The sequence below is a fragment of the Rosa chinensis genome, chromosome 5 (genome assembly GCF_002994745.2).
Source record: "Rosa chinensis cultivar Old Blush chromosome 5, RchiOBHm-V2, whole genome shotgun sequence".
NCBI lineage: Eukaryota > Viridiplantae > Streptophyta > Magnoliopsida > Rosales > Rosaceae > Rosa > Rosa chinensis.
Window position 1 is genome coordinate 18,862,400 of NC_037092.1, and position 19,388 is coordinate 18,881,787.

General features: G+C 38.6%; 4 protein-coding genes across 4 annotated transcripts; all 4 read right to left on the minus strand.

Annotated features, from left to right (window-relative positions):
* Positions 1–261: 261 nt before the first annotated feature.
* Positions 262–3,834, minus strand: LOC112165857 (beta-amyrin 28-monooxygenase). The gene is made up of 3 exons (XM_024302556.2): positions 2,739–3,834; positions 1,948–2,135; positions 262–849 (listed from the first exon to the last, which is right to left on the minus strand). Exons 1-3 carry the CDS (start codon positions 3,790–3,792, stop codon positions 541–543), a joined length of 1,551 nt encoding a protein of 516 aa, XP_024158324.2. The 5' UTR covers positions 3,793–3,834; the 3' UTR covers positions 262–540.
* An 8,163-nt stretch (positions 3,835–11,997) lies between these two features.
* LOC112166443 (transcription termination factor MTERF9, chloroplastic) lies at positions 11,998–13,834 on the minus strand. Its single transcript, XM_024303287.2, has one exon. It carries the CDS (start codon positions 13,298–13,300, stop codon positions 12,158–12,160), a length of 1,143 nt encoding a protein of 380 aa, XP_024159055.1. The 5' UTR covers positions 13,301–13,834; the 3' UTR covers positions 11,998–12,157.
* Positions 13,835–14,462: 628 nt separating this feature from the next.
* On the minus strand, positions 14,463–15,497 carry LOC112203347. Its single transcript, XM_024344330.1, has one exon. The coding sequence runs from the start codon at positions 15,495–15,497 to the stop codon at positions 14,463–14,465; it is 1,035 nt and encodes a 344-aa protein (XP_024200098.1).
* A 414-nt stretch (positions 15,498–15,911) lies between these two features.
* Positions 15,912–19,226, minus strand: LOC112164853 (pentatricopeptide repeat-containing protein At3g20730). The gene is made up of 4 exons (XM_024301172.2): positions 18,395–19,226; positions 17,012–18,292; positions 16,677–16,876; positions 15,912–16,548 (listed from the first exon to the last, which is right to left on the minus strand). The coding sequence occupies exons 1-2, from the start codon at positions 19,077–19,079 to the stop codon at positions 17,199–17,201; spliced, it is 1,779 nt and encodes a 592-aa protein (XP_024156940.2). The 5' UTR covers positions 19,080–19,226; the 3' UTR covers positions 15,912–16,548; positions 16,677–16,876; positions 17,012–17,198.
* Positions 19,227–19,388: the final 162 nt, after the last annotated feature.

Here is a 19,388-nt window from a genome sequence, read left to right on the forward strand (position 1 = left end):
GTCAAGAACTGAGCTGTTATCCCGGTACAAGCCTAGTACTATCACATGAAAGTACATGCATGGCTCCAGCTAGCTAGAGATTTCTTCTTCGTTATGAGAAACAGTGGACAGAATTTCATTATGAGAGAAAATATATATTACAGGCCTAGTACCACGTGATAGTGGCTAGCGAAAAAGAGTATTAAAACAGTGAAACCCAGAAGGACGTACCAGGACGATGCCTAAGCAGCTAAGTACATGAAGTTAGGGAATGAGTGAGAATGCCAAAACAAAAAAAAAGTTAGAAGAGACAAGCATACAGAAGTAGCAGATATATTAAAGATGAACGTGGTCTGCTTGTTGATGCCCAGGCCTGTTGCTTCCGGGAGGAGTTGCTCAACAGCTCCATTATTAATAAAACTATAGCTATTAACTGAAATACTGAATTGTATGGGATCGGATTTTCACTGAAGACTGAACTGAAAATATCCCAGATTATTGAGACACAGTTACAATAATAGCTAGAGAGGCCAACATGCTCTCCTTCTGGTCTGTGATGGATCATGAGGATGATGATTGATGAGGAAAAAGGCGAATAGGAAGTCCTTTTGTAGGAATAAGAACCGGGTCCATGATCATTTTTTCGTCTGGAAAAACCATCTCCCATTTAAATCTAGTGACAACATTATGCATGAAAACCAATATCTTGAACCGAGCATATTCTTTTCCTGGACACATTCGAGGTCCTCCTCCAAAAGGAACATATGAATAAGGAGCTGGTCCTTGTCCTTGGAACCTTGACGGGTCGAACTTCTCTGGATCTGGGAAGTATTCCGGGTTTTTATGTGTGGCATACATATTCCAGTGTAACTGCATGCAGCGTGTATATATATGCATCAATTAGATTTTCATGATCGATCAACAAGTTACACATGTTTCATGGAAAAGAAAAAACAGTTATATATATATATATATATATATATATATATATATATATATATATATATATATATATACAGGACCCTTCCAAAAAAAGGGATCCCTTAGTGGAAGCCCTCTATATATCAGGACCCTTCTAGTGAGGGATCCCTATTTTTGGTATTTTATAGGGATAGGTATTATACCAATTTTTAGATCATATTTTCACATCTTAACCGTTCAGTTTTTAGGTCCTAATGTATAGATCACTTATGCAAATTTTCAGCCAATTTGATGATCGTTAAGGCATCCAAAACTGCAATTTACCATTATAAACACGAACGGTTCCGGTTCGACAGATTCGGTCCGTTCGTGTAAATTGCAGTTTTGGATACCTTAACAATCACCAATTTGGCTGAAAATTTGCAGAAGTGATCTATACATTAGGACCTAAAAACTGAACGGAAAAACTGAATGGTTAAGATGTGAAAATATGATCTAAAAGTTGGTATAATGCCTATCCCTATAAAAAACCAAAAAATGGAATCCCTTAGTGGAAGCCCTCTACATATATATATATATATATATCTCTCTCTCTCTCTCTCTCTCTCTCTCTCTCTCTCTCTCTCTCTCTCTCTCTCTCTCTCTCTCTCTCTCTCTCTCTCTCTCTCTCTCTCTCTCTCTCTCTCTCTCTCTCTCTCTCTCTCTCTCTCTAAGTTTTGCTTTAGCGATGGATGAAAATAAAAATAAAATAATGATTATTATATGTAAGGCACGAATAATTGTAGGTGAGTCATATTTATATGCAATTTTTTTAATAACAAAAATTAATGATAGGTTAATCATTTTTTTGTATATCACCTTCATCCAATTATATGTAACAGCTGATATAGTATAAAGTCCAACCAACCAGAGAAATTATTAAATGACGTGGTTATATCACATCAGATGCCACTAAGATGGGATGAATGTGATATCTAAAAATGTGGTGCACTTAGCATTACTCGTGAGGCATTGATTGAGCCATTCAGGAGGATGTTTGATACCTACCTTCATTCCTTTTGGAATCATGTATCCTTCGTACGCAAAGTCGGTAATGGCCTCTCTAAAAGTTCCGAGAATTGGTGGCAACAATCTCAATGCTTCACATGCCACGCTCCATGAATATTTCATCTTCTGCAAGTCATCCCAGTTCAGCAACTCCCCTTCTGCCTTTGATTCTGCAATCTCCATTTGCTCTGTCCAGCCAATTCTTAATTCATCAATTACTAATTATAAGCACATATCTAACATCAGCAGTTCAGCACAGGCACGGAACCAGGAATTAAATTTGAGGTGGGCTAAATTTTTAGGTATTAATAGATTTAATTACTTACATCAAGAAATCGATAAATACTCAAATTCTAACATAAATTACATTTTAATTTCGTCAAAAATTTCATTATAGAAGAGAAGTTAAAGCGTAATTCCTTCGCAAGGTTGAGAGAATGAGAATGAGTGCAGGAAAGAAGAGAGACCGACCCCTATAATAATGGTGTGCAAAGAGAAGCAGAGAGGTGAGAGTTGAGTATGAGAAATGCAAAACCGGGTAGAGAGAGGAGGAGACAAAAAACTGAAAAAAAGGAGAGAGAGGAGAAAAATTTTCTTTCTCTAGTTGTCTACTTGTTATTTGCAGACTACAATATATCTTAATCATACATATATATATAATAATTTTTTCCCCCCAAAATGTTGGGGTGTGCTGCAACACACCTCAGCCCACCCCTACATCCGTGCCTGGTTCAGCACGTACCAAATTAATTAAATAAATGAGAAGTAGAAGGCTAATTAATTACGTATACCTTTAAGGACGGCATCATAAACATGAGGAAGCTGCGACAGAAACATGATAATCGACACCAAGGTGGTACTTATATTGTCGTAAGCACCGACTATTAGACCATACAACTTGTTGGCAATGTCTGATTCCTTCATCAGCTCTTTCCCATCGCTATATGTCTCCATGAGCAACCTAGACAACAAATCTTGATGATGGTTACTACTAGTCTCCAAAAGATGAAGATGTAGATCTGTCCTCCTCTGCTTAACCATCTCCTCAATTTCCTTCTTGATTTGCTTGGATGCTCGAATGGCTCGGTTGAATTTCGTGCCTGGCAAATCTATTGGTAGCGAAATGAAGCCCGAAGATATATGCCGAATTGACTCCTCTAGTTTGGCAACTAGCTTTGGATCCTCAATGTTTAAGAAGAGTCTACATGCTAAAGTGAAGGTGTACTTCTTGGCTAATGGGTAGACTATGATAATCACTTTCTGATCCTTTTCTTTTACATAATCAACCGACGAGGAAGAGGAGGATGACCAATACAAGTCCAGATGTTGTTTGGTGACCTCGTCCATGACCCCTATGTACCTGTGAAGAGCATCAGGCTTGAGAAATGGGGACAAGACTTTGCGCAACCGAATCGACTCTTGGGTGGTGTCTGTTTTCTCAGTGTTGGCAAAGATCTTCTCAAAGTTTGCAGGCCACCAAGACTTGACCAGTTTGTTCTCGTTCGAAAACAGAAATTTGTTCCCTGCAGCAGTGCACAGCACGGCCATAGATTCGCGTAGCAAAGAGGTCTTGAAAACCTTGCATGATAATGATGACGAGTGCTTGTTTCTCCTGTCTGCTATGAACTTTTCAGGGACACCCTGTTTTGCTGTGCGTAGATACTCGAGGGTTTCGCCGATGATCGGCCAACCGGTGCTTCCTGGTGGTAGCTCAAGCCCTAGTAGTTCACTTTTGGTGCCACTGTCGCGCTTAAGCCTGGATTTAATATTAACATTCAACAAACGAAAAAGATAGTAAAGAGAAACAAAGACGAGCACAGCAAGGATTAAGTAGTCCAGCTCCATGCTCTCTGGCCTCTCTTCTCTTGTTTTCCTTGGTTGTGGGCTGCCCACACACAATTGTTTTATACACATCCCCCCTGTTTTTTGAAAATATTTAAATTCCTTCTATACCATTTTCCATCTAAAAAACAAACAAACCAAAAAAAACAAAACTCCTGCAAATCAACGTAAGGATATCAACAAACTATTCCACTTTACTAAATAATTTAACAAACACATGAACCTACTTAATTACACTCCCAATATTACAAATATATGTTTAATTTGACCAATTCAGTAAATTCAGCGCATGAATTTTTTTCAATCAATAAAACGCTTGACAAATCAGATCAAATTCATCAATAAAGACGTTAATACACTTATTCTTGGAGAATAGTCATCGAGAAAAATTTCAAATTTCGGTGGAGTGTTACATGAGACAAATTAATGAAGACAATATTAGAAATGATATGGGGCGGAAGCGCTAATGGGTTACACGGCTAAACGAATCCAACATGGCAGCCTTTAGAGCAAGTTCACCGGTGTAGTTTTGACCGGGCACCAGTAAGGATTGATGATGTGTTGACCGAGCAAGGGGAAAATCATCCCTCCACCGGCCCAATCTTGCCCAGCCAAGGTTTGGCTTTCCTTGACCGAGGCCAAGAAAAAAGGCAAAGCCTTGACATATTTCCTGACCAGGCTCGCCGGCTGCCAGCTCGGCAGGTACCTATCGTGGCTGACTTCAGCGTGTTGTGTGGAGAGAGAGAGACGCGACGAAGGATGATGATCGGATTGGGTTTGATTTACTCCGCCTGGGGTTGATTCTATCTCGGCCTAGCGGCAGCGGCTGGGAGAGGCGAGGCAACCTCGGGGCGCCGGGACCATGGCCAGAAGATGCCGGAGGAGGGAGAAAAATCTGGGTCGGGTCGAACGAGCCGAGTCTGGGGGAGCGCGCGAGAGAGAATCGAGGGGGGGGGGAATGAAAAAAAGAAAAAATTTCGTCCTTTGAAACAAAAGGGAATTTTTTTTTTGCTATTTATAGAAAATTTCTAGATTTCAAAAAATCATAATAAATTCATACGAACTCCGAATATTGCGTTCCATATATACACAAGATCGTATCGATGAGTTCTACAACTTTCGTGAATGAAGTTTTCCCAAATTCTGAACGTATAAAAAGTCAATTTTCACGACCCCCTAAATAACATTTGTTTCGAAAATAAAAATCGATTAGAAACCGAATTTCTCGTACAACAACTAAATAACATTGTATTGTACTTATTCCTAATTTTTCATTTATGTAAGAAAAAAATCGATGAACAGTTAATAAACAGTCTTGACTGGTCTAGAAAAACAACGGGTGGAAACCCATATTCAGTGGCAGTGAACAGTTACTTGAATGATCGACGCCTTGACTTTTCAACTTTGACATTTATTGACTACGGGTGGACTTGCTCTTAGCCAGATTTTTGACAAAAGATCTCTACCATAGGGAGTGGTAGTGTGGTACCACTCTTTGTAAAGGACCAAATTACCCGTTTTAGTTTTCCAATGTAAAGGTTTCCCCTCTTCACTCTCTTAATTAATTTGCATCTAATCGTTCAATTCTATGACTGTGCAGTCCACACACCGAACGGCGATTTTGACTCTGAACTAATAATTAATAGTATAAATTCGGATATGCAAGAAATCTTTTTAAATCGACTTTTAGGAACTAATAATTCCGTATAGAAACACGAGGAATGCCAGAAACACGAGGAATGCCATTGTTTAATTAATTGATTACAAACTTTGACAAGCAATTTGCCAATTGCCCATATAATATTAATAATTAAGCGACAGCTGTTGCCCCGATTAACTGAATGAATAATATAACTAGACTAAAATACTGAATTCTAAGAGGATCATTAGTTTACGTAATGTATTTCAATTATATTAATATAAAAGATTTATTTTGATCAAGATTATACGGTTCTTCAAAGATTTTAAAGATGAGTTAACTATTCATATATTATCACTGTTCATTCATGAGCAGAGAGATGACTTTGCCCTCATTTGAGTTTTTTTTTTTTATGGCTGTGCCACTAACCTATTTTTTTCCTTTCTGTTCCTCCTCCTTGCTGCCTCCCAGACCGAGTTTTTTGCTTTCTCTTTTCTTCCTTCTGCCTCCTAAACCGCCTCTTTCACTCCCTTGGACAACATGCCTCATCAACTGTGGCTCTTCTTCCAACGCCACTCTTTTCAACCACATCTTCATCGGAGATTCCAATTTCGGGTTGGGTTTTGTCTCCACTGGCCGGTCTATTTCAGTCACCAATAGGGCTGTACCAATGGTAAGTGAGGCCTAAGGCGAAAATCATAACCTGTTTTTTTATTTTTCTGTATTTTTAGCATATTCTTGCTACTTTACAAACAAAGTATTTGGTATAAGAATTTTGGGTCTCTACTATGAAAATAAGAATAACATAACCTATAAATGGAGCCTAATTTCAATTAGTTAACTACTTAAGTTCAAACAAATCAAGTATGCATTAGCTAAAGATAGACAAGTACAAAATATACAAGAAAGTTTGTAGTAGAAAGAGAGAAAAAAATTGACGCAAAGGTACGAGGCCTAGTTCTACAAGATCTAGATAAGTTCAACTGACTTGGTAATATGTTGGGTAATTTAGAAATTGTAATTAATTTTTGTTGGTCTTTAAATAGTATAAAGTACAAAATCGTGTTTCAAAGTGAGGCCTAAGGCAGTTGCCTTGTCTGCCTTGGGCTAGGACCGGCCCTGGTCACCAACAACAAAAGCTAGCCACCTCCAAACTAACCCTCTCCTTACAAGACAGCAAGATCTTCAGCATCAAGAAAATCGGAACTCACCTGGTACGTTTTCATTTCTCACCATTTTTGGCTCAGGGTTTTGATTTGATTGAAAACCCTTTGTTTTTTTGGAGAAAAACATTGTGGGTTTTTGTTTTCTTGGCTATTGCTTATGCATGTGTGTGAAAGTTTGAATCTTTGGTGGGTTTTGATAGAGATGAGCTCGAAGTTTGATTGAGATTGAAGATGGATGAGTTCGAGATGCAAAACCCAAAGCAAAGCACTCTGTTTTTTTTTTTTTTGTGTGGTTGCTTTATATAGTTGAAATAATTATAATACTGGGTTAATGGTGGAGGCTTTATTGGAAAATGAAGGAAACAGTTTAGACATGGGTTTTTGCTTTTTAAGCTTCTTCTGCTTTGTTTTCTTGAGTTTTGGTTTACGGGCAATTGATTTGACGGTGAAACTAAAAAACTTCAGAAATCAATTGATCCTCTTGACTGATCTCCATCTCCCACTACTCCCTTAATTTTCATAAACAAATTAAGAGAAGCAACAGCACACCAGAAATAGAGCAGAACATACGACGATGATGACGAAGGTCCCGACATCTATATGGTTGGAATCTTGAGAGAGTGTGAGGGCTAGCAACGTACAAGATATCGAGATCGAAGTTGGCTTTAGATAGAAGATTATTTTGCAGTAGTCACCAAAGTTGTAATAGAACCCTGACGTAAAGCTATGATATGTTAACATTTTTCATACATAAACTATTTTTACCACTTTGAGGACTCATTTTATCACTTTAAGGACTCATTTTACCACTTGAGGACTCATGTGGTAACTAAGAAAATTTATAACTTTAAGGACTCATGTTACCACTTTGAGGACTAAAATTACTATTTTGAGGACTCATTTTACCACTTTAAGACAGTTATATGCATGTCATACGTTAACACATTATAGAATTTCTCGATGACTAATGCTCATTTTCAAAGGGTGATAACAAAGTCGCATTGATATAATTGGCTTACATTAATTTCTGTGTGTGTGTGTGTGTATATATATATATATATATAAATAAACCAGCTGTGTCACATGAAAGGATATATATATATATATATATATATATATATATATATATATATTCTTGAAGCACAGAGATACAGATCAGCAACTTGGAAGCTTTGCGAAGTCTACGCAGGGTAATCCCATTCAATACAAGCTCAAGCTGCGCAGAGATGAATTTGAGAAAAGTCGCCACAGACGCAGCCGCCACAAAACAAATTCTCATTGATCACATAATCACAAAATTTATTTGGATTCACCTTCTATGGTTCAATGTATATTAATTGGCATGCAATTAACTTGTTCATTACATTGTGACATTGCAAATTTTCTCCATACTTATTTATCAACTGACTTTTCTGGATTCAGATTCATATTTGTATCAAGTTATATATCCTTAGACCTTAGTTTAGACTTGGAATAAAATTATCTTTAGGAAAGGTGTTCTTGCTCTTTAAGCGACAACTGTATGTTGCCCCAATCAGTTGAAGTGATAATATAACTGAACTAAAACACTGAATCCCAAAAGGATCACGACTTTCTATATACGTAAATGTAGATCTACATCAATCCCTCACTTATGACAGGGGTATATTTAAATCTTTTCAAGTATACCCCTATTTTTCAACGCATGCCTATCATCCTTTAGTTCTCACTTATGCCTAACATATCCTTTAATTCTCACTTAGTGATCATATGCCTAACATCCTATAATTTTCAGATTTAGAACATCCTTTAATTCTCACTTATGGAGGTTAAAAAATGACTTTGTAAGTGATCATATGCCTAACATCCTTTAATTCTCACTTAGTGATCATATCCTAACATCCTTTAATCTTCAGATTTAGGGATTTAATTTTTTGTAACAGATTTTCGATTAATTCATCGATATGAGTTTATTTTTATTTTTTTATAGTAATTATAGAGAAATCATTCATTCAAATGCCAGAACGACACTTAGAATGATCTTGTCTACTCAATTTCAAGTAAGTTAGGAAAGATTAGTACCATCCACTATTAAAATGAAGCTCACTTATTCAGCAAGCCTACCAATACTATGTTATCATTCTAACACAAAATCAAATTTAAATGATCGAGGTTCCCTTTGTCAATGCACTCAATTGTGATACTTCAAACCTCTTCAATCAAGTGTAAAACACACGTACAGGTGAGCAACGATATAGACTTCGAAGAAATAATTAAAGAACCCAAAAGGACCAAATTGTCCATCAGGATCCCAAATATGGAACCCAAAAAATAGTGACCTGTTAGGTCATTCCAATGTTGGACCCAAACTGTTTAGGGCAGCTTTGTAACTTTGGGCATCCAATTTGCTTTGAGCACCCAAGATCCGGTCACCCAAGGAATAATGCCTCCACCTCTGTCTACCATAACTGTAGCACTGTGTGCAAGATCACTGTCCTTCGGCGCCATGCATGCAAGATCACCGTCCTTCGGCACCATGCTCTGAGCATTAAGTGCTTTGCCATGCTGTGCGCAGAAAGCCAACAAATGGGGTGCTGAGTAAAATTTTCAATCGACCACTCCTCCAACAAGCTCTACGAATATAATTCTTAGTCTTAATTTTTGTTACTTAATTTTCAGGACTAAATTCAGTTTATTACGCTGAAATTCACACTGAAAATCATGTAAGTCCCTGATATTTTAATTTCATCAGCAACACCATTATGTTTATCAGTTTGATCAGTTTATTCCAATCCATCCATTTTGACCATTAAGTGTTAACATGGCTCAAATATGACACATAGTTTTGATAATGTAGCGATGTAGAATTTAATAATGACAACTGGATATGAAAACAAATCCAAAACCCTCTAATTTGGCGACGATCCAATTTAGGCGTCCTAAGTCATCAACACTTAGAGCCACATCAACACTTAATGGTCAAAGTTGACGGATTGGACTAGATTGATCAAATTGGTAAGCATAGGGATGTTGATAATGAAATTAAAATGTTAGGGATTATCATGATTTTTCAATGTAAATTTCATGGTAGTAGACTGAATTTGGTCATAATTCTACATGTTTTTTTACAAACTAATTATGTGAGGTGATTCCAACATAATAGTGATGTTCACTCTTGGTCAAAAACTGGCTGAAAAAATTATGCTCGGCCACTCTTAGATGTAAATTCAATTGTGGAAATAATTATTTTTAAGTTGAGTTAGTTTGTTTTTCACCGTTAAATGTACATTTAAGGTGGTTAATTATAATTTTCTTGAAGAGAACATTGCTTTGTCTACAACGAAATAAACCGGCTTTATTATAAATACCCACTTTCTCACAACCTTTAATCCTAGATGTGGTATGAATACGTCGGTTCTATTTGGATAGGGTGATTTGGAGCTGATAATTTGGATTTCAGCCTCCCAAATCAAAATCATCCCGTTTGACTGTCTTTTTTAGTGGGTATTTGGATTTCTCCAAAATCAGCCCAGACATTTCAGATAGCAAAAGTTGATGATATCAAATAACTAGGGGATCTAGTTATTTCAAATCCTCACGTCTTCGACTCCAGTGAAACAGATCATCTCTCTCTTCTAATTCTCTCTCTCCTCTTTTCTCTTCTCTCTCTCTCTCTCTCTCTCTCCAAGGTTTCTCTCACATCTTTCAATCTACTCTCTCTCTCTACAAATCTAAATCTTCTTCAAGCCGTAGTTGTAAATACTGGGGAGGAGATCGTCCTTGATCCCTATATGGTCAAAGCTCATGATGGACTCTATGCGGTATGATGTGACGAACTCGAGCTTGTCCTCGTTGACCATGCTGCCAACCCGTTTGGTTCGGCTCAGGGGCACCACGCTCAATGTCACGATGGCTGGAACCAAATATATGGTTGGATTGGGAAGAGGATTTCCCAATTAGGGTTTGGAAAGGGGTTTTCGTTGAGAATGAGGGCTCATCTTGTTTCTTTATAGATGCAAAATCTAAATCTTCAATTGTTCTTTTTTTGAAGGAGGGAAGGCGCAACTGCCTTTAAGCATTGATTAATGAAACCGTAGTATACATATTGGGGGTTTTAGGAAGGGGGGGGGGGGGGGGGTGTAGAGCCTAAACCCTATACTACGATAAGTAATGTGTTCTAACATGCACTAGTTAGCAAAGAGTGCATAATCGGCTACTCTATTTGCTTTGATAAAGCGGTGACATAACGTAAAGATAACCGCCGGAGGGGGGGGGGGTGTAGAGCCTAAACCCTATACTACGAGAAGTAATGTGTTCTAACATGCACTAGTTAGCAAAGAGTGCATAATCGGCTACTCTATTTGCTTTGATAAAGCGGTGACATAACGAAAAGATAACTCTACTAAAGAGAAGCATCATAACCAATAGCGCAACTTCTGTTTCATCCTGCCACTAAAAGGTTGTTTCCATTTTAAAATAGATAGCCGTCTCACTAGAGGGGACAAGGTACACTGTGTGCAGACCGGGTAAAGCTCACTGTAGCCTACCACACAAGAAACAAGCGCCAAATTCTTTTGAGATCCAATAGAAGGAGACCTTGCTTCTGGTCATGAATCATCGTAATCAATACCCTGAGACTAGAAGTCTGATGCTCAAGTCAACTATTCTATGAGTCCGACATTGCTGTGATTATGGGGAAATACAGCCAATATAATAACAAGAACAACAACTACTGAATGAGATCGGGCATCATAGCAAAAATAATAAAGCAGAGAGCCTTTCAAAGAAAAATTTAGGCATCTGAGACTCATCTAAAAGTCCATTAATGCTTGGAATCACTTGTAGGATGTAAGTTTAAACTTACAGATGATTCAAGTTCCTACAGGCTTTACAGCACGACATAAGCTCTCCAAGTTCACATGAAGTCTGGAACACAAAATATTAGAAACGTAAAAAGAGACTAAAACATACATGATAGGATTTAGAAACTAATAGATATAGATATAATATATACTACCCAGAATTAGCGTCATTATCTGAGTGACATACCAATTGACATTTATGAAACCAGATTGCTTGCAAAACAACATCATATAGGACAAAACATACATCCCTAGAAAACTCAAAGAAACTAATTTTCAATATAACAGGCAGTTTTCAATTATTATTATTTGTCTATCGTGTTCTCTCTACTGCAGTGTTCATCTGGCAACTAAAGCAAGGTTCTGCACCCAAGAACGTAGTAGAAACAGTTATGACCCTAAACAATCAGCAACAACACCAGCATTAGGCTAAAGGACAGGTATTCCCTAAGAAAATGTAATTCTAACAAGTGGAAAGCTAAAGGACATGTAACTTGAACTTCGTGAAATTAGCTGATTGTAGCGCATGAGACGGAGAGAAAAAGATAAAGATCATGCCTCATAAAGAATAAACCAAACTCCATAATAAAATTAAGGATTACAGAAAATGACAATTCTGCTTAACCAAAATGCTTAGGAAATGTATAACAATGATATACACAAGTAAAATAACGAATAAGACATCTTTGAGGTCAAAAGAAGAAAACCTGATAGCCAAAATTTTAGTAAGGAAAGCCTTCATACAATTTCTTCTTTGAGGCTTCTGCCAATCGCTTCACACCCTTTGCTTTTGTATAGTACTCCATCAATTCATCAGCAACATCCTTTGGGTGACAATTAACAAATGCCTTCACAAATCTTTTCTCTGTCATTCTCAATGCCGTCAGCAACTTAGGTCCTTTAATTTGCACATCAAGATCCATATCCTCAATTTTTCCTGCAAGACATACTCGCGGCTTCAAAGCAGCCTCCAGATTCATGTACAGCAAAAATGGGTGCTCAAGAATCACTGTAGCAGGAAGTTTCATTTGTCCTAAAATGAAAGTCATGTTCCTCTGGACCTTATCCACTGAAAGAGTAAACACTATGGGAGACCTTCCCAAAAGGCCGAAAATCTCATCTTCTGAGAAACCAAACTTTTCAAAATTTGCCACTTTCTCACTGATAGTTTCAAGGCGTGAAATGCCAATGAGTGTCACAACATACTTATACATCCTGGACTCATTTGACAGTCCAGTTTTCCGTATATACTCCATCTTCTCGTAGTTAAATGTAGTTCTTGGGATCAATGTCGGCCGTGATATTAGCATTGGGACTAACTCCTCCCGACTAAGACCCATTCCCTCATATAGAGCAATGGTCGGCTTGACTTTATTATGGAAGTCATAGATCAAGAGAGACGGGTTCCTTACAATGGCTTTGACAAGCAGTTCCCTTGACCCAAACAATTTCATAAAGAACTCATGCCGCTCATCAAAGCAATGATCAATCCGAACACTGAGCAACCGGGGGCGACAATTGATCATCTTCAAAAGCTCAGGTGCAGTAATACCCAATCCACTCAAAAGGTTTAACTTGAACTGAAGCTGGTTAAGGTCAGCATTCCTTAAAGTAGGCCGGCGCCTGAACAGCTTCGATATGTCAGCATCACTACAACCCCATTTCTCCAGAACTTCTGCAGAGGTCTTTGGTTGGTCAAAAATGTCTTCCACTACACTTTCTTCCTGGGTGAGGCAAACTGCCGAATAGGTGATGTGCACGAAACTTAAACAAGTTGGGAGAACAGTTCTGGGGAAAGGAGAGTGATTTCGACCGGCAGGGAACACTATGCAGAGCTTGAATACAGAATCAAATCTAGATTTCATATCAACAATCTTACAACTATGGAATTCACTGATACTGCATTTTATTGTCTTGTGCCAAAACTATGAACTTGGGTTCAAATGTCCACAAAATGGAGAAGTGGGTATTGATTATCAGTCAATTTATTGGTTAAGCATTACTGGGAAATTGTAATGCAATAATGAATCAGTATAAAGCAGTAAACTTCATGCAAAAAATTGAAGCTCAAAACTTTATTGCATGAACACAAAAAAGTTCTGATGATATTGAACAAGGACAAGTATAGTTTTCTGTAATGTTACCAGCACCATGGACTCTTCTTGCTATTTACCATTGCCTCATAGCCCCACCTTCGAAAGGGTTTTAGCTGACTCACTGAGGTTTAAGGGGTTTACCCCTTTAGGCACAACTGAGACAAGGCGGCTTTAAACACTAATGTTTTTGTATTGAGGGGCGCTTTGGGTCATTTGAGTTTTTGGGTCAAAAGGTGATTCTCGTCGTACCCACGAATTTTATTTTTGTGCCAAAGAGCTCCTTGCCCTAAACCCAAAAATCAGTACATATTGAATCAAAATTGTGGTGGCGTCCATAAGTTAGGTCTTTCACCTAGTCAACTAACGGAAGAAATTCTGGGCGAAGAGAAGAGTAACTCCGCCGGTAACCTTACATATGATGAATTAAGGATTATTCAATATTCTCACTAATAAGAGAAGAAAACTACGGAGGAGCTTCCGCCACTACGTGGTGGACATTTGGATAAAAACAACAAAACACACTTTTGTGTCTCATGAGAAGCTAACTAATCCCCTTTGTATGTTTGGAAGTTGTACTAGAAATAGTGTGCATCACCCATACAGTGCATGTTCAAAACAAATTCTTGGAAACATACAATGTAGGATTAAAACATGTTCAGCAGTTTCCTAAATCAGAAACAGAAGCAGCCTTAAAGAAATGGAATCCGAATCTTTTGTACAAAGCAATGGATCAGTGTCAGCTAACTGCATGCAGTACAAAATAAATAAAAATAAATAAACAGCATCCAAATCGAAGAATAATTGAAAAAGGGATTAAAGAGAATGATTATGAGAAAGTGTGAAACTGCTCCTAGTTCATGTACCAAAATAATTATAGAGAGAGAACTGTGATTAAATTACACTTAAAAGTTGAAAATCAGATGGAAAACATTCAGAAAGGAAATCCATAATTACAGTTCTTCTTCGAGGCTTCTGCCAATCGCTTCACACCCTTCACATTTTCGTAGTACTCCATCAATTCATCAGCAACCTCCATCGGTTGATGACTAACAAATGCCTTCAGAAATCTCTTCTCATTCATCCTCATTACAGTCAAGATCATAGGACCTGTAATCTGCGGTTCAAGTCCCATTTCGTGCATCTTCCCTGCGAGAAGTGCTCGTGGCTTCATCACATTCTCCAGATTCAAGTATAGCAAACTTGGGCGATCAAGAACTATTTTAGCAGGAAGCTTCAATTGTGACAAGATGAAAGTCATGTTCCTCTGAACCTTATCGATTGACAGTGACATAACATAGGGAGATTTCCCAAAAAGACAGAAAATCTCTTCTTCTGACATACCAAACTTCTCAAAGTTTGCTATCTTCTGACGGATAGTTTCAAGGCGCGAAACGCCAATGAGTGTGACTACATACTTATACATTGTGGCAGTTTTTGACACCCCGGTCTTGCGGATAAACTCCATCTTCTCTTCACTAAATGAAGTTCTTGAGATCAATGTCGGCCGCGCTAGAATCATTTGGATCAAGTCCTTCATATCAAGACCAACTACTCTATACATCTCAATGGTGGGTTTGATTGTCTTGTGAAGGTCATAGGTCAGGAGAGACGGGTTCCTCAAAATGGCTCTGACAAGCAACTCCCTTGAACCAAACAATTCATTGAAGTACTTAAGCTGCTCAGCAAAGCAGGTGAGTCGAGAAACGAGAATCCGGGGCCGGCCACAGACTATCTTCACCATCTCAGGTGCGGTAAGTCCCAACCCAGTTAGGAGTTCGAGTTTCCAGTTAAGCTGGTCTATGTCAGCGTGCTTTAGAGCAGATGCCTTTGTGAAAATCTTGGCTATGTCAGCATCGCTACAGCCCAATCTCTTCAGGACTGGCACAGAGTCCTCGGGTTGGTCGCTAGTGTCTTTTCCTACACCTTCTTGTTGGGTCAGGCAAATCGTCGAATACGTGGTGGGCATGAAAATGCAGGACTTGGGTGAGGAGAAGCATTTGGGCAAAGGGATCAGATATGGCGAAGCTGGAAGTAAATTACGGAGCTTTAGTAAAGATTGGAGTCTGGATTTCATGTCAATGGGTGGTGTGATTCATTGAAGGATTGAGGGTTTGATTGTAGCTGCCGGCAGAGAATGGCAAGCTTTAGATTGGGAATAGAATGTGTATTGAGAATTTCGGGTGACAACTTCATAAAGTTGTGATCTTGATGTCTCTATTGTAAATGAGCAACGGCTACGTAGTAAAAAAACACTGGGGCAAAACCGTCTTATACTTTTGAGTCACTTCATGAAAATTGGACATTATAGATATCATGATCCAAAAAGATTGAAACTTTAACATTATTTAATAATTGGGGTCGTCACTTGGACATTGCAATCACATATTCTTGTTTTTAATTTCGACTAACTAGTGTATTAAGTTACCCAATTTGAATTTCGTAGGCAAGTTCTGTTTGTTGCTAACATGAACATAGTAGAGTCCCATAATTTCTCCCAGGAGGCACAAGCACAAGAGCAGAGACACAAAACAGATGGGAATGAACTTGTATTCTATTTTCAAGTCTAGAAAGCACAGCACATAAATTTGGGGGGTTCATATATTACTAGAACAGTTGATCACGGATCTCGTATTCTCAATCTGTTTTCCAAAAACCTTTCTCTGATAATCAACAAACAAAGTCAATCAGACGGCAGCTTCCATATTCTTTGCTGAAACTGAATACAAAAGAAATGAGGGTTTCTTGAGCAAGGTAGCAACAGTATATTTCTGGTCAGACTATTTTGTAAATGTGGCAGCCTAGATCATTCCAGCAGCTGATAGAGTTTGGGAACTCATTACCATGCAGCATAGTGAGAATCTGAACCTCTTCGGTGCTAACACTGACGTACATTTTCAGTACAGGGACTAGGTTGGAAAGCTACAATCTGAAATTCCAAGACACTCTTCTAGTGATTGAAATGCTTCTACCATAACAAATTTATCTCTTCTTGTCTCTCAGTCCTGATAACTGTTTGCCTGCAAGATAAACTCTTCCTTATAAGCTCAGTTCTACACATAAGTGGATGAGTGTCTCCTGCTGGTTCAAAATTACAAACAATATAAACACATGAAGGAAGAGAAGCTAAGAGAGTGAGAATGTTTACCAGGAGGATGTATAATAAGATCAATTCACTGCACAGCACACGGAAAAAGAAATCCAATTGGCCATATTCACATTGACTTGGGGAGGGCTCGTATCCGGTTATCAGCACTCTGATGCTTTCCAGCATTACCTTGATTTCGCTTTATCATGCTTTGGTGGTTTAAAAATTAAGATCAATATCAACGGTCTCCTCTTCCACGCCTGCCCAAAGTTTCCAAACACAAAGTTACACTTAATAGCATAACATATACTTGTTATATATCAAATTTCAGTACTCTTATATGAAGCAGACTGACACAAATATAAAAGTGCACATTCTTGAGGAAGGACAAATACCTGAGCGCCACAAGCAATATGTGAAACAGGTACACGTAGCTCCCTTGTTGGACAACAACGCTATCCCAAAAGTAAAACGAGATAAATGGACTCTTGGAGCATAAGCAAAAGATCCACATGATCAGTGTGATAATAAATCCTTGCTCCTCTCCACAGATGAATAACAAAGTTAGCTAGTTTTACCGTCTTAAGGTGGCTGCAAAAATAATATGTTGCTTGTTCTGGAATGTAAAAGGCTGTGCGCTGGTTCTTTTTTCAAACTTCTCTTCTCTAACAAATCTCGTGTTTCCAAAGCATTGTCCCATGCACCAGATGCAGCATAGATGCTTCCAAGAACAACATAGTTAACTGAATTCTCAGGATCAATATCACAAAGATGCATTGATGCCACTTCTCCAAGTGACTTATTACCATAGGTGCTACATCCCCCAAGAACAGCTCCCCAAAGTGAGGGATCAGGCTTAATGTTCATGTCACATATCAACTTATGCACATCTTCCAGCAAACCTGCACGTGCATAAAGATCTACTAAGCAAGAAAAATGCTCAGACCGAGGCAAGATGTTGTATTTGCCAAGCATAGTATTGAAGCATTCCCATCCTTCACTAGTCAATCCAGTATGGCTACAAGCAAAGAGAAGAGATAAGAATGTGATATCATTAGGTTTCAATCCCTCTAGTTCCATCCTTTTATACAATGCAATTGCTTTATCTCCATGGCCATTCCTTCCATATCCAGAAATCAGAGACGTCCATGAAATTACATTCTTTTCCTCCATCTCCTCAAAAGCATGGTTAGCATCTTCAATTTCTCCGCATTTTGCATACATATCAACAAGAGCATTTCCCATGGCCACATCAAGACAAGGTTGGTGCTTCAACATAAGTGCATGGATTTGTCTTCCCATTATCAATGAAGCAACATTTGCACATATATTAAGCATGGAGCACAATATGACACCATCCAGTCTCATGTTCATAACAGTTATCTCTTTGAAGAGATCTAGCACATCTCTGCTGTAGTTACCTTCTCGTGCATACCCAGTAATTAGTGCAGTGCAAGATATAATGTCCTTTTCTATCATACTTCTGTATATCTTATGGGCAAACTCTGCCTTCCCACATTTTGCATATGCATTGATTAGCGATCCACTCAAACTTTTGTGTGATCCAAAACCCAGATGCATTATCAATCCATGCATTTCACTGACCTTCACCAAACCACCATCTCCGGCCAAGCCTCTCAAAACACTCCCGAAGGTGAAGCAATCAGGAACCATGCCTAAGGTAACACAAACGAAAATCAAACATCAAACAAACACAAAGGAGCACAACAACAAGACTACCAAACACTGAAAATTTAACCAAAAGCATAAACATTCACCTTCCCTCATCATTGACCGAAACATTCGCAACGAGTCGTCACTAAAACCCTGAACAGCATACCCTCCAATGATTGCATTCCAAGAAACCAAGTCCCTTTCCGACATTGCCTCGAAAACACAGCAAGCATCCTCTATCTTTCCACACTTGGCATGAAAATCAACTAGTGCACTCAGCACAAACAAGTTCTCAGCAAACCTTCCTTTCACAAGACACCCCTGTATCTGCATTCCTACTTCCAAAGACCTCAAACCAGTGCATGCCCTCAATGCACTCCCATACCCAAACTGATTAGCTCTGAAACCCGCCCGACGCATTTCCAAAAACACCCCCAAAGCTTTCTCATAGCTTCCACTTTGAGCATACCCAGAAGCCATAGAGGTCCAAGACACAACATTTCTCTCAGGCATTTTATCGAACACCTTGCGAGCACTAACCACGCGGCCAAATTTGCAGTAAAAGTTGATCAATTTGGTGTTCAAATTCAAATTTGAAGCATACCCATTTGTGATCACATGGGTGTGAGCCAAAAGACCGGGTCTTTCTACTCGTTGATCGATGCAGAGTTGCAGAATCTTCATATACAAGCAATAGTAATTGTCTAAGTGAGTTGGGTTAGACTGAGCAAGTCTCTGAGCTTCTTGAAGGTGACTCCTTTTCCACAATGCTTGCATTATGTTTGGCATAATGTTATTGGGTATATGCCATCAATGGGTTTTAATTTGGGTTTATGACATCTCTCTTTTTGGTTGCTTTTTTTTTTTTGGTTACAAACAGGGCCTAGTAGGCCCAAACAAAAAAAGCAAGAAGACTAAGAATTGGAGTAAGTACTCCTTCTAGCTCTACACAGAGAGGCTATGTCATCCAGGTATGATTAAGCAGCATGAATGGGAGTGTTATCAAGAGTAATGAAACCAAGCTCATGGTTAATACTATCCTTGGCCATGGCATCTGCAGTCCTGTTGCATTCCCTGAAAATATGCCTAATATGAGCA